The 15091-nt window shown below is 35.7% G+C and overlaps 1 protein-coding gene across 5 annotated transcripts in view; it reads right to left on the bottom strand.

The window, feature by feature from the left end:
• Nucleotides 1-15091, bottom strand: part of ALS2 (alsin Rho guanine nucleotide exchange factor ALS2) — a 75129-nt gene that overhangs the window by 44949 nt on the left and 15089 nt on the right. For all 5 annotated transcript variants that reach the window (XR_006736945.1, XM_045559721.1, XM_045559723.1 and 2 more), the window contains exons 4-7: nt 11280-12217; nt 7349-7706; nt 4671-4839; nt 3651-3747 (exon numbers count right to left, since the gene is read on the bottom strand). Coding sequence is in view for 4 of the 5 variants with exons in the window: in XM_045559721.1 (XP_045415677.1) it covers nt 3651-3747; nt 4671-4839; nt 7349-7706; nt 11280-12217 (1562 nt within the window). In the remaining variant the exon portion in view is untranslated. The remainder of the gene's footprint in view (nt 1-3650; nt 3748-4670; nt 4840-7348; nt 7707-11279; nt 12218-15091) is intronic.

The following is a 15091-nucleotide window of genomic DNA, read 5'->3' as shown; positions in this document are numbered from 1 at the left end:
ATTAAAATATACAATACCAATAATTACACATAAATTACTTATATTAGTCTTTCACTCTTTAAAGTAATATATATTAAGGAAATTCATTTTGGGGCCAGGCTTGGTGGCTTATGCCTGTAATACTAACACTTTAGGAGGCCGAGGCAGGAAGATTGCTTGAGGCCAGTAGTTTGAGACCAACCTGAGCCAAGAGCAAGATCCCATCTCTACAAAAAATGGAAAAATTAGCCAGGCACGATGGTGTGTGCCTGTAGTCCCAGCTACTCAGGAGGTTGAGGCAGCAGAATCGCTTGAGCCCAGGCGTATGAAGTTGCAGTGAGCTATGATGATGCCACTGCACTCCAGCCTGGGCGACAGAGTGAGACTGTCTCCAAAAAAAAAGACGAAAATTCATTTTTAAACAAGACCGGAGATTATAGGCAAATAGAGTACTGTACTTAAAGAAGGCACAGAGTCCAAGGGTTAACTAACATTTTTCATGTGCTACTAACTGCCAGACATTTTTCATGTGCTTACTAACTGCCAGACATTTTTCTTAAAACTTTACATGCATTAATTAATGTTTAATTCTCACAACAATCACCACCACCACCCGTTTTTTTTTTTTAACAGATAAGGAAACTGGCCAGAGAGGTGAATTAATTTACCTAAGGTTACAAAGTGGTAAGTGGCAGAACCAGGATTTAATCCCAGGAATTATCCTATATTGCTTCTTACAAAGAAAGTGATGAAAAAATAAAGGCAAGTGCTATGAAGAAAAAGTAATCATGATTTCTTACTCTGTAGATAAAAGACTACTATGAAATAACTAGAAAGTCTTTCATACGTGTCATGGTAGGAGAAACTTAGACTCCACTACAGACCAAAAAACCTAGATTACAATGACTGTTTAATGAAAATGTTTGTTTATTCTGATTACAAAAGTAATTCATGGTCATTGTACAAGACTATGACAGCTTAAAAAAAATTTTTTAAGTGAAAACCACTGATGAATCAACTACTTAGAAACAACTACTATTTTGGTTTGGAAACATAAATCCTTCCAGAGATTTTTATGTCTACTAGATATAATGTATTTATAAAATATAAAGTGAAAAATAAGACCATACTATAAATGCTGTTTTGTAACCTATACTTAATGCTATGACATTTTTGTACGTCAATAAGTACAGAACATTACTTTTAATAACTACATATATTGCACATACACTATTTAATCAATTACCTAGTGAATTATTAAGTTTTTTCCAATTCTTTAATACTAAAAAAAGATAAAAATCTTTGAATATGTATTTGTGCATAGATATATGGCAAAGAACCTTGGGCCAATGAATACATACATTCCTATTTTTTTTTTTTTTTTTGAGACAGAGTCTCACTCTGTTGCCTGGGCTAGAGTGAGTGCCGTGGGGTCAGCCTAGCTCACAGCAACCTCAAACTCCTGGGCTCAAGCGATCCTACTGCCTCAGCCTCCCGAGTAGCTGGGACTACAGGCATGTGCCACTATGCCCGGCTAATTTTTTTCTATATATATTTTTAGTTGGCCAGATAATTTCTTTCTATTTTTAGCAGAGACAGGGTCTCACTCTTGCTCAGGCTGGTCTCGAACTCCTGACCTCGAGCGATCCACCCACCTCGGCCTCCCAGAGTGCTAGGATTACAGGCGTGAGCCACCACGCCCAGCCTATATTCCTATTTTTAATACATACTGACAACCTGTCTTCCAGCAAGATCCAATTTACATTCTTATCAGCATTGTACGTATATTTTCCCCTATATCCTAATCAACATTCAGTATTAAATGCAATCCTTGCTAATTTGATAGGTAAGAAAAACATCTTACTGCTGTTTTCATTTAAATTTATTTACTAAATGATCTTTTCATTTATTGCTGCCCATTTCTATTCTTCTTTTTTGAATGGAATATAAATATCCCTTGACAGTTTTTCTTTATACATCAGAGTAGTGACACTTTATCATATGTTAGAAATATTTTCCCCAGTTTGTTGTGTATCTTAATTTTGTTTATGGTGGTTTTCTGCCGCTCAAGACTATTGAATTATTATATCTGACAACATATCTGGTCTTGCTCTGTTGCTCAGGCTGTAATGCAGTGGTGCGATCATAGCTCATTGCGACCTCAAACTCCTGGGCTAAAATAATCCTCCTGCCTCATTCTCCCAAGTAGCTACAATGACAGGCATGTACCACTACACCCAGCCTTATTTGTAGTTTTGATGTTATGTCTTTTTCTACTCCTAAGGTTATTGGAAAAAAGTCACCTAAATTTCTTCTTATATTTAAGGTTCTATTTTTTAAACTACATGATTAATACATCCAGAATTAGGTATGTGTAGTTCTCTTAGTTTTCTTCTGCAAATAAGAAGCCAGTGGTTCCAAAAACATTTACTGAATACTCACTCTTGTTTCCCCAAATGATTTGAAATACCTGGTTTTGTCATATCCTAAATTCTCATATATACTTGGGTCTATTTCTAGCCTATGGGTATATTTCTGTTCTATGGATCTGTTTGTAGTTTTATAACATATTTTTTAGGGGTAAATCTCACCCTTCCTTTTTGTACTTTTTCAGAATTTACCTGGGTCAACTGGGTTTATTCTTCTAGAATAATTTTGGGATCATTTATCAAATTATAAATATTATATTGGAATATTTTGGGGATTATACTGAATTTACACTGTGCTGATTTAATGATTTAGAGAGAAATGACATTTTTGTAACACTGACACTTCTCATCCAAAAATAAAATCTCTCCCTTTGCTCCTGTTTGCTTTTATGAGCTTTTAGAAGAGTTATAGAGTTTATATCACATGGGCTCTATGCATTTCCTTGAGACTTTTGCTGTAATTGTGAACAGCTTTTTCCCCATGTATGTTTTCTGTTTTATTGTATGTATACAACAAAACCAGTAATTTTTGTTTTTTTGTAGCTGACCACCTTCCCAGTCTATCATTTTTTAATGTCTTTTGAATGATTCATCATGTTAATAATAATAAAATTTCCTTTTCTTTTCTAATATTAATATTTATACAAGTTATGTTTTGGGCTCACCTATTATGTGAAATTTAAAATAAAATCAAATATTTAAATGGTTTAGAATCCTTTTCTGGCTTCTTAAAGGGATTGGTGAAGAATACCTGAATGTATTTCAGAATAACTTAAAATAACTTCTTTTCTTAGGAGAGTTTTTGTATATACGGGCATGCTTTTTAGTAATGCTAGAGGTCATTTTCAGGTCTCACAATTTTAAAGAAAAATGCCTTTTTTGCCTTTTTTTAGTGTCTTACTATGGATTTTCTTCAAAGAACAAATAAAAATTCACCAACACCCCAGAAATGTTTGGGTTCTATTTTTAAATGAGAGCACATTATAAAAAGCTTCTAAATAAGACTAGTGTTTAAATCCAAGCTCTACTATCAAATGTGTGACTCTAGACAAGTCATATAATTTCTCTTAACCTACTTTCCTCATCTGTGAAATGGAAATAACATAATGGAAAACACTGGAAAGCTAAAATAAGATATGGTATTGTTGCCTGACAGATAGCAGATTCTCAATAAATTATGTCCAATCTTGTCATGTTGGCCTTCCACGAAAATAAGATCAGCATTTAATACTTGCCTCCTACCTGGGATTTTGCAGTAAGTGCAAGCGAATGGTAAGCACCTGCCTCCAGATGGATTACTTCTTTACCATCCAGACATTTTACACACAATGGTTGAAGCCTTAAAGAAAAACACAAACACATACATACACACAAAGTCAAAGTATTCTCAGCAAAAATCATGGCCTTCTTCAAATTATACAATAAGTGTTTTCATTTAAACATAAATATTTCAAAAGAAAGCATTAAAATAAAAATAATGAATATATGTTCAATCCACTAAATATAAATAATTTTTAGAAGATTTTAATTTAATCTATGTCTATCACTAATTAACCCCCATAATTCAGAATCTGTTGAGAATCATAAAACTACAAATGATTCATTATAGCAGAGCATATGTACACTTAGAATACGATGAAATATAACCCTAGAGGGGAGTAAGGTAATTTTTTTTTTAATTTCATAGTTGCCTTCACATTGCTAAGAATAGGGACATTTATATTAACTCACTGCTTTAGGTAATCATTCCATTTTCACACCTACAAACTTCACACATATCTAATTTGTTAATATCATAAGAGTTACTATTAAACAAAATGCCAGTTTTTCCTTGATGTACATGAATAGACATATTCATGTATCTATATTCATGTTTGAGTTATAGATATTTTGACAGTGATAGGAACTTTTCAGGTTAAAAACAAAAACACCAGTTGGCTCATTTTTATAAGCTAAAAATTTGAACCATTCCAGTGTTCCAGTGAAATACTATCTTATCCCCAACACCCTTCTCTGTACTCCAAGATGAATATAAGTCAAAGAAGATGTGGAAAGGTGCACCATAGATACTTGAGTCCTTTGTTGTTAAGAACAAATTCAACACTAATGTGACAGCTTTTTATCAGAGTTAATGGTGCATAATAATCTGAAGCTAGAAAAGACCAGATTTCCTCTATGAGAAAAGTGAGATTTAGAGAAGTTCACAAGGAAGAGGTTATCTGTTTAAGCCACCTCCTATCAGTAAATGCTGGTAGCACTTACCTAGGCAGAACATCGCCATGCCCCAGCTGCCCTTCCTTCCCTTTCCCCCAGGTCCACACCTCTGTTCTCAGAGAAGGCAGGAGTGCATCTGCTTCTCCACTGTATGTGGGGGTCAGAACCACCGTCCTTGTTTTCACCCGTGCAGCCTTTCTTAAGAGCCTGGGGGAAACTGAAAGCCAACCAGAGATGGGGTAAAGGAGTGGAGGGTAAGAAAAAAAGAGAAGATACTTTGACAAACATAAGATTTTCAAAGAAATGCACTACGAGGGGTGGGGGGGCTGGGAAAAAAAAAAGAAATGCACTACTCATGGTATTTTTGAAGCACTTTCTATAGGTTCTCTGCAGAAAAGGGGGATTTAATAGTCAAATGAGATTGGTAAATACATTTTGTCCTCCCACTACTCTCCTCCAGACTCACAGACACATCAGCATATAGAAGGTGCTGACAAGTCCTGCAATTAAGAGCCCTGTTTAATATATGCTTAACCCAGTCCCGCTTCCAAACATTTGGTTGTGAATCCTTTTCTATGTAACAACTAATGACATCCTGTAGAACTTGTATTCTTAAGAATATGCTGAACAAAATACTACACCAAGACTGACAAATATTTTCCTCATTTCAAAGCAGAGTTAAAAAGAGCCAGGTGGAGTGCTTTGCACCTGTGGTCCCAGCCACTTGGGAGGCTGAGGCAAGAGGATCGCTTGAGCCCAGGAGTTTGAGGCTGCAGTGCACTATGATTGTGAGTAGCCAATGCACTCCAGCCTGGGCAACATAGTGAGACCTTATCTCTTTTTTTTTTTAAAAAAAGGCCTTTCCAAGCCAAGGTGTAAGTTCAAATATATTATGAATAATTGTAATAAAGGATTCATTTTAGATACAAAAATTAAAAATTTCTACGGTGGGAAAAATTATGAAAGGGAAATACTAAAATGCTTTTGTGTTTGCCTGCGTATTTCTAATTATTTTATAGAGAAGTTACATAATCTTATAAAGAATGCTGCCATCTTTTATAGTGTTCAAAATTATAATAAACACATACAACACTATATAAATACTGCTTGGTGCCAGGATCAGTTTTGAAGAAAATCATCAAATGTCACTAAGCGTACACTTAATCATTCAGCCATTAACTTGTGGGCCACAGAAAGTGACCATCACTGCCTAAGATCAACACCTTTTCTGGTGAATGTACCATATGTATGCATACAGAGACTCAAACAAACCCACTTGAAATTTCCTCTAGGATGTACTGTAGACAATTTTTAAAGAGAGAGAAATAGTACAAGTCAAATTTTTCTAAAGATACTTTAGGTTACTAAGTAAAATTCAGCATGTAAGTCTGTTAGCGGCACTGCATATTTCACATGATCTAATGACATAACAAAAATCAATATTCCACATTTGCAGTCCAAAGAGATTATAAATATATTTATACACTTAAAATTCTAAAGGACATTTAAGAATAAGAAAATTTTGGCACAAGATTCTCCTTCAGACTTAATGGGACTCATTTCTTACACAACATATATATGTGTGTGTGCATGTGTTTGTGAAATAACCAGGACTAAAGGTTTTATTTGTATAGATGAAAATCTAGTGGCAATGAGAATTAGAAGGTAGGATAAGAGAAGTATTCAGTGGCACAAGAGAGTACAGTAAGTAGAAAAAATGTAGGGAACAGGGGCAGAGTAAAAATGGTAAGTTTTAGTACAGTCCAGGATTCCTAACTTTTGAGTTTTGCACAAAATGGTGTAAAGCAGTTGGTAAATTATAGCCCATGGGTCAAATAGGGCCCACCACCTGTTTTTGTAAATAAAGTCGTATTGGTATATAGCCTCACTCATTCATTTATGTATTGTCTATGGCTGCTTTTATGAAACAACACCATAGATGAGTAGTTGTCACAGAGATTGTATGGCCCATAAATCATAAAAGATTTCTCTTTGGCTCTCTACAGAAAAAGTTTTCCAACTCCTGGTCTAACCAAATGCTTCTCAAACTTTAATGTGCACAATAATCACCTTGGGGATCTTGTTTTAATGCATATTTTGATTCAGTAAGTTTGGAGTGGAGCCTGAGATTCTTTCTGTATTTCTAACAAGTTCCCAGATGATGCTGATGCTGCTGGTCTGCAGGCCACTTTAGAGAAGCAACAGTCTAGATGGTCAAGATTGCTGAACTGATTGAGAATTGTAAAAGAACCAACTTTGTAATATTTTTAATAGTCTGAAAAATTTATTGCTAATGGTTTCAGAAAATGAAGTTTCTTCTTATTGAAGCTTAAAAATTATCTCCTTTTTCAGGTCAAGTACAGTAACTCCTCACTTATCCAGTGATCCCATCTGCAACCTCATCTATCTGGAGTATAGGTCCCAATTAGGAAATAAGAAAGGTATTGCTACATTCCAGAATAATAAAATAAGATTTATAATAAGGCTCATAAGCAGAAGCAAACATCGAGAAAAAGTTATGTTCTATGGCTATTTCTAAGTAGAGAAATAGATAACCTTCTTTTAAAACCACCATTTCAGTAAACCACCATTAAAATAAATTTTGACATCTGGACATGTCAGCTTTGTAATCAGAAAAGCTAATTGTTTATAATATAGCATGTGAGATGTCAGGAGCATCTTGGATTCAACAAAAGTCAATTCATGAAACGTGGTTATTCCCTTACCTTGTGACAACAACCCAGGGAGGGAGAGTCTTCGACTGCCTCCCTCTGATTCTTCTTCTCTGATATCCACAAGACTTGAACTTTTCTTCCCTTGCATTGATTCCTGTTTAACCTGTTCTTCTCTGCTATCTTTCAAGCCTTCTGGGCCTATGGCACTACTCCCTGCCTGAGCTCCAGTTTCACAAGGGGCTGTACTATAAAAGTTCATAACTTTCTTCAGTGACAAGGCACCAGCTTCATATGTAGCAGCCACTCTCACACCCACAGCAGATGCACAAGAGACCACCAGGCTGTTTAGAGCTGAGGTGCTTGTGGTTGGTGGGCTGTGAAGATTAGGAATTGCTTCTTCTACAAGAGGCTAAAATACACACACATAAAAAAGTATATAAATATAATCTCTTAAGTAATCAATAAAAAGAAAGTTTAATACTCATCACTATTTGCCTGTAAGAATCTAAAATAGCAGGAGAAGGTCTCTTCAGCTTCAATTTAAAGGTATTCCCTCTTGATCATGGAGTTACCACATTATATGAAAATAAGTACTCAAAATACAGTTCCTTATTGAAAGTACTTCCTTTTGTCTGGGTGCTATGTTTTTTCCATGGTATTTAAAAATAAGCCCCAACTGCTTTTATATTATAAGTATAATATGGGGGGAGAGGGAGGAAAAGGAATGGAAAACACTGCCTTGAATACAAGGTACACTGTGACAGCACTGAATAGAGAATTGAAAAAATACAAGGCCGGGCGCGGTGGCTCACGCCTGTAATCCTAGCACTCTGGGAGGCCGAGGCGGGTGGATCACTCGAGGTCAGGAGTTCGAAACCAGCCTGAGCAAGAGCGAGACCCCGTCTCTACTAAAAATAGAAAGAAATTATCTGATCAACTAAAAATATATAGAAAAAAAAAATTAGCCGGGCATGGTGGCACATGTCTGTTGTCCCAGCTACTTGGGAGGCTGAGGCAGTAGGATCACTTAAGCCCAGGAGTATGAGGTTGCTGTGAGCTAGGCTGACGCCACGGCACTCACTCTAGCCTGGGCAACAGGGTGAGACTCTGTCTCAAAAAAAAAAAAAAGAAAAAATACAAACTTTATTATTGATCACTTTTAGGAAAATTTACACAGATTGCTAGTAAGAAATACCAGAAAAAATTAGATTTTATGAAAAAAGGCTTTTCCTGAAATGTTTCATAAATGGAAATTTAGATATAGCATTATGTAGGCAGAAAAATAACTTATGCCTCTAAACTATCACTGTCCAAATTATGTTAAGTTCAAGTGCTTTTACTGTCTCATCAATGAGTTATTTTCCATGACCCAGGAGCTAGACCAGCTGCAGAATTACCTTTGCTCTTGCTACCACAGAGAGTAAATGTGGCAGGTTAATAATTAAACATTTGGAACCAATGTACTTAGTGTGATTCATAGGTGCATTAGACAGTCAAACTAAAGTTTTCTAATATCTTAGAGAAAAATCAGTTAAAACTTAATCTAAGCTGTCAAACATCATTGTTTACCAAAAGGGAAAGTCATTAAATATAACTACAAATACACAAAAGCCTTTGGCTTATCAGCATAGGTTACATTGAAAACTTTGCTTCTTATTCTACCCAAAGATCCCAAAGAGTATACATACATTCCTTAATTTGTCCCGAATTAAACACCAAACCAATAATTTTTTTTAACATTGGCTTCTTATTTTCTTAAAGGAAATAATCTCTCGTGCATAGCACAGTGCTAACATGCAGTAGGTACTCAATATATTTTATTCAATTAAATACTAAATTCATAAGAGATATTTCTGTAACAAATGAGTACTCTGTAACTGAAATAGTCAACAAAATAAACAAATATACCATGTAAAACACAAGATAAATACAAAGCCTATTATTTCTTTGGTAATATAGTTCCCATGATATCTTGGTCAGAAGAACTAGAGTCACTATTTCCACCCTTTGTTTACAAAGGCTCATAACAGAAGTGGTGATGGTACTGAGAGGTGACTATTTTAGGGGGTTCCTAGCATTAGGTAGAGGAAAATCACAAAACTCTACCTTATATAAACCTTAAAACTATTGTTCTAACTGGCTCCTTCTACTTACCTATATTTAAAAATATAGTAAGTAAACAAATAAACTCCCCAAAACAAAAGTACATGACCAGCAATTTTTATATAAGACATAATTTGAGGAATCCCAATCAACCAATAATATTTTGGTTTATTTCCTGAAAGTAAGAAACTCTTTCAGTTATATCTTTCCAGAAGAGAAAAACTTATCCTAAACCACATAAATTCCTCATGAATTAGCTGTATGATTGAGACGTTATTTACAAAGAATGAATTAAATTTAATAGGAACACACATTGTCAAAACTAGTATAAGTAACAAAAACTTCAAATGCTTAACAAAGTAAGTCCAAAGGAAAATGTAATTTCAATGATGGTAATCTAAAAATCATATAAACTATATATAATAAACTTTTAACTTTAAATTTAATAAATTAATGACTTTTGAAAAGTCAACTTTTGTAACTACGTACAATCTAAGAACTTTCTACATGCATGCTTGTTAAGTTATTACTTTTGTTTTGTTTAGATTTTATAATACCTTTCTCCAGTTTATTCCTAATCTTTTTTAAAAATTCAAATATCCACAAGGTTCAGTGAATAGATTGTGAAATAAACACTATTTCTAAAACTACCTCCATATTCTCATTCTGACAGAGTAAATAACAGGAATAAAGAATCAAGAGAGCTGGGCGCGGTGGCTCACGCCTGTAATCCTAGCACTCTGGGAGGCCGAGGCGGGTGGATTGTTTAAACTCAGGAGTTTGAGACCAGCCTGAGCAAGAGTGAGACACTGTCTCTACTTAAAATAGAAAGAAAATTAGCTGGACAACTAAAAAATATATGGAAAAAATTAGCCCGGCATGGTGGCACATTCCTGTAGTCCCAGCTACTCAGGAGGCTGAGGCAGGAGGATTGCTTGAGCTCAGGAGTTTGAGGTTGCTATGAGCTAGGCTGAGATCATGGCACTCTAGTCCGGGCAACAAAGTGAGACTCTGTCTCAAAAAAAAAAAAAAGAAAAGAAAAGAAAAAGAATCAAGAGCCTATGTGATCTCAAAAACCTAAGAAAAAAAAATCACAGGACAATTCTTTTATGATTAGATGTCTTTGTTATATATTTTGTCTTCTTATCTTCGAGTTTTGGTAAAAAACAAAATCAAAATGCTACACTAGGAGTAAAACACAAAAATCTCCTTTTAGAACAATTTGTTCAAAGCAGGGGGATTCAAACTGTACCATATGCTGTTGGTAAATAGCTTTTGTCCATTTTACCTAAAGTTTTCAAAATGAGAATAGTTTAAATAAGATAAAGAAGCTGTTACCCAACTCCTCAGATAAAGCCTCTTAAGGACTATAGCTATAACTGGAAAAAACTCAAACATGTAATTGCCTATAAGTTTTAAATCTGCCTAGAATTGAAGGATCTGCCACACAGCAACCTTCCTTGTTAAAGAAGGAAACGATTTTACAGAATTCTGGAGAATGGCACAAATGCAGGTAAGAAGAATCTTTGTGAATATATAGTTACATTAGATTAAACTATGCAAGGGCCCACTAAAATTCAGTACCTTAGCCATGGGGTGAAAAGTACTAGCATGAAAAAAAAATGGGATTTTGCTACTTACAAAACAAGCCCAACATGACATCTTTCAACATCATAAAGGGCCAGAACCTGAACATAAAAAATGATTCTGAATTAACCCAGGTTCTTTCCATACCTAGGATTGCCTGATAAAACAAAATTATAGTCAAACTCAAAAAATAAAAAATGCTATCAAGCCTTAAGCATTTTAAAGTTTCTAAGGAAAAGCTCATATGGTTTAATTCCAGAAACACATTCATATTATAAAGTTTAGCAGGTACCTGAGATGCCACTGGCTTTTCACCGTTCTCTGAATCTTCTTTCATTGAATGATCTGACAGTTTCTGCAAGTATTCATTTACTGCCTGGGTGTCAGGGTATGATGGTACGTTTCTGGCAGAAGAAATTCCAGTTGTTTCTGTGATGTTTTGTTGGGAGGAAATGGCATCGCCACTCGTGGTCTGAACACCTCCCACATTCAGTTCAGTAGCAACAGGCAGATCATTTGCTATAAGAGTGTTCGCAAATACTTCTCCCTGGCTGTCAAGGGTTTCAGCAGAGGGGCTGATGGCAGTGCTGGCATGGTTTTCTGCCTGGGATTCTGACAGTGTCACACCTAATGGGCAACAATGACTGTCTGATATAATCACATGGTCTTCCTTGTCAGTCATAGTAATTAAGAGCTGGCTGCACTGGTTGCATCTTTCTGGGACTGGCTTCAGATCCTGAGAAGGGAGGCATTGTACAAGTGCTAAGCTGTGGAAAGCACCACAGGCAACTTGTAGCACCACTCGCCCAGCAAGATGTTCTACCTTTTGTGGCTTTGTCACTGGGAAGGTAGTGGTAATGAGACCCAACTGACAACCAGTGCCCCATGCCCAAATCTCTCTGCTTATTGACAACGCCAGAGTGTGCTCCTCGCCACATGCCAACTGCAAAATCCTGACTGCTAACAAAGGACTGGTCTCAGAATCAGAAATGCTGACAGGATTTGGTTCTGGCACATACTGCTGGTTGGCTACTGCACACTGGCCAGCAGCATTCTCCCCCCACATGTACACTACACCACTGTCTGTCACTGCTCCACTGTGGAAGCTCCCTGTGGCCACAGTAACAACATATTGCCCAACCAGGGCATTTTCTAGGACAGGGCTACTTGGACAAATCTCTGCTGGTTCACTTCTCCAGGGAAGGGTCCCAAAGCTGTAGACCTCACCATCTGAAGGTTTAAAAAAAAAAAAAAAAAGCAAGTGTTAGTGAATGAACTAGAAACTTTTAGTCCCCTCTAGATTTCACAAAATAAGATTTATTTTTAATTTTCACAAGCACAGTTTTAGAGATTTGGTTCAAGCATACGATATTTCACATTTATTCATCTTTTAACAAATAACACATTTTAACATTCTGCACTAGAGTGGGAATTTCTGTAAACTGCATGAGGCTAACTCCTTTCCTTTAGCCTCATCCTACAAACTCCAGTCCACTACTAATGGCTACCATGATAGGGTATAACAGAAGCAGATTCCAAGCACTCAAAGACAAAATAATAATCATGTTAAGGTAAAAGAAGCAGAAGATAAGACAAACACATTCGCTAACATCTAAAACATTCACTACTACTAAACAAGTCAGAGCAGCAGAAAATTATGCAACGGCATAAAAATATTAGACTCATTTTGGCCAGTACAAAAATTTAGCTTTATGCCTCCAGACTGTACAGAAAACACCAATTGTTAACAAAACATGACTGTCTTCATGTTGTGTATTATATTACATATAATTTTTAAATGTTAAACATAATATACAGGTTGAGTATCACTTACCCAAAATGCTTAGACCAGAAGTGTTTTGGATTTTGGATTTTTTCAGATTTTGGAATACTTGCATCATACTTACTGGTTGAGTAGCTATCCCAAATCTGAAAATTCCAAATCCAAATACTCCAATGAGCATTTCCTTTGAGCATCATGCTAGCTAGCACTCAGAAGTTTCAAATTTTTGAAGCATTTTGAATTTGGGATGCTCACCCTGTACGTTATGTACTAGATATTACATAGGCTTTCCGAGGTGACACTTGTTTAAAAAGCAAATAATCACAAAAAACAAATAAAGCAAAAAACAAATGAAGCTGTGAGAATGACTGGCTAGCTTTAGAATTAAAATGAAAGGTACCAGTCAGTTGGGTACACAAATGATGATAACTTCCTACATCCAAGTATTCTACCAAGTCTGAATTTTACTACAGTACTGTGGGAGTTTGGGAACATGTGCACATAATTTATGCTGGCTAAAAATTCAAATGGAACAAAAACTGGGCTACAGGTTTTGCAAAGTATTGAACCAAGCCCACTATCCCTTCTTTTCCATAAGACTTACCCATTTTTTTAAATTAATAAAGAAATAAATACTATTTTTTCCCCACAAGGCAGCAATTGAGTTGATGATGAAAACGTGCAAACTTTATCTCTGACCAATTATATATGGCAGGTATACACTCAAATTAACTCGTCACAATATCTATGAAAAGATGAACTCAACACTCGCTAGAGGGAAGATATGTGTCTTTATTAGGAGACTTATAGTTTAAAGAGTACTGAGAAAATAAGCTGACTGGTTAAGCTCTTTTAAACTTTTTTCCCCAAGTGATATAACAATACATTAACTCATTTTGTTTTGTTTTGTTTGTTTGTTTTGAGACAGGGTATCACTCTATTGCTGGGGATAGAGTGCAGGAGCATCATCATAGCTCACTACAACCTCATACTACTGGGCTCAAGTGATCCTCCTGCCTCAGCCTCCCAAGCAGCTGGGACTACAGACACATGCACTGCATCCACTAATGTCTCTATTTTTTTTTTTTGTAGAGACTGGGTCTCACTTGTGCTCAGGCTGGTCTCAAACTCCTGGCCTCAAGCAATCCTCCTGCCTTGGCCTCCAAAAGTGCTAGGATTACAGACGTGAACCACCGCACATGGCCACACTCTCTTTCAACTGACATTATTCCATTAGTGAGCAATATTTCAAGGAAATGGATATTTAGACCCCCCACTTGAAGCACATTAAAAATAGTGAATCAATTAAGTATCCTCATTGAATTATAAGCTAATGGTCAAATTTAATAGAGACAAGAAGCTTGAAAATTTCTAACATTTAATCAGTACCATTTCTTCATATCAAAAAGAAAGCACTGGAGATCTGTGTGCCATTTCAAACTACATACTTGTGTGAGATGAGATTTTTTTTGTAACTTTGACACCTAATACCAGGACACTGCTTAACCATGAGCAACAATAGGCTATTTATATATTTTCAAAAAGTTTTCCCTCAGTTGTCCCAACCTTGTGGATATGAGTATAGATTTTAAAGATATCATGTTCATGAAGGGTTTTAAATATCTTAATGAAGACATTCCAGATACCTTATTGACAACAACGATAATAACAGAATTCCATTTATATATGCTTAAGAACTATATATTTTAAAGCTCATAGGGCAGGTGTTAAACATAGCTCACATTTTAAAAATAAGACTCTAAAGTCTTGAATAATATTATAGAATAATATATATTATAATAAAAGGAACAGAGAGATTAGAAAGAAATCCATAAAACCACCAAGGCCAGATTTAAGCTTTGTTTCCTAGACTCTGTCTTCCCTTAGTTCCTAGAAGGAAAACACCAAAGCATTACTTAATACTTGACAAATGTTTACAGAGCAGAAATGTATAAATTAATAAAGTCGATGGCAGTCCTTCCCCAATCAAAGTTGTCATGACTGAGTTGATAAACGGCCAAGATTAAAGGCAAATCCTCCTATAATTTATAGCATAGATGTTTCTTTCTGTTATAGATTCATAGATTTTATAATATGCTCTTGTGAGCTACTATTTATGCCTGAGAAAAACTGTACTAAGACAGTATAGCCAAGTGGCTTAAACAACAGCCTTTGAAATCTGACAATCTGAGTTCCAATCCTGATTCTGACGGTTTAATAACTGCGTGTGCCTGGTAAAAATTATTTAACCTCCCTGACTTTCAGTTTTCTTATCTGTGAATAATAACAACAGCTACCTTATAAGGTGGTTGTGAAGATTC

Source organism: Lemur catta, chromosome 8, assembly GCF_020740605.2.
Source record: "Lemur catta isolate mLemCat1 chromosome 8, mLemCat1.pri, whole genome shotgun sequence".
Taxonomy (NCBI): domain Eukaryota; kingdom Metazoa; phylum Chordata; class Mammalia; order Primates; family Lemuridae; genus Lemur; species Lemur catta.
The sequence above is the reverse complement of the archived record's forward strand: the minus strand, read 5'-3'. Positions and strand labels throughout refer to the sequence as shown.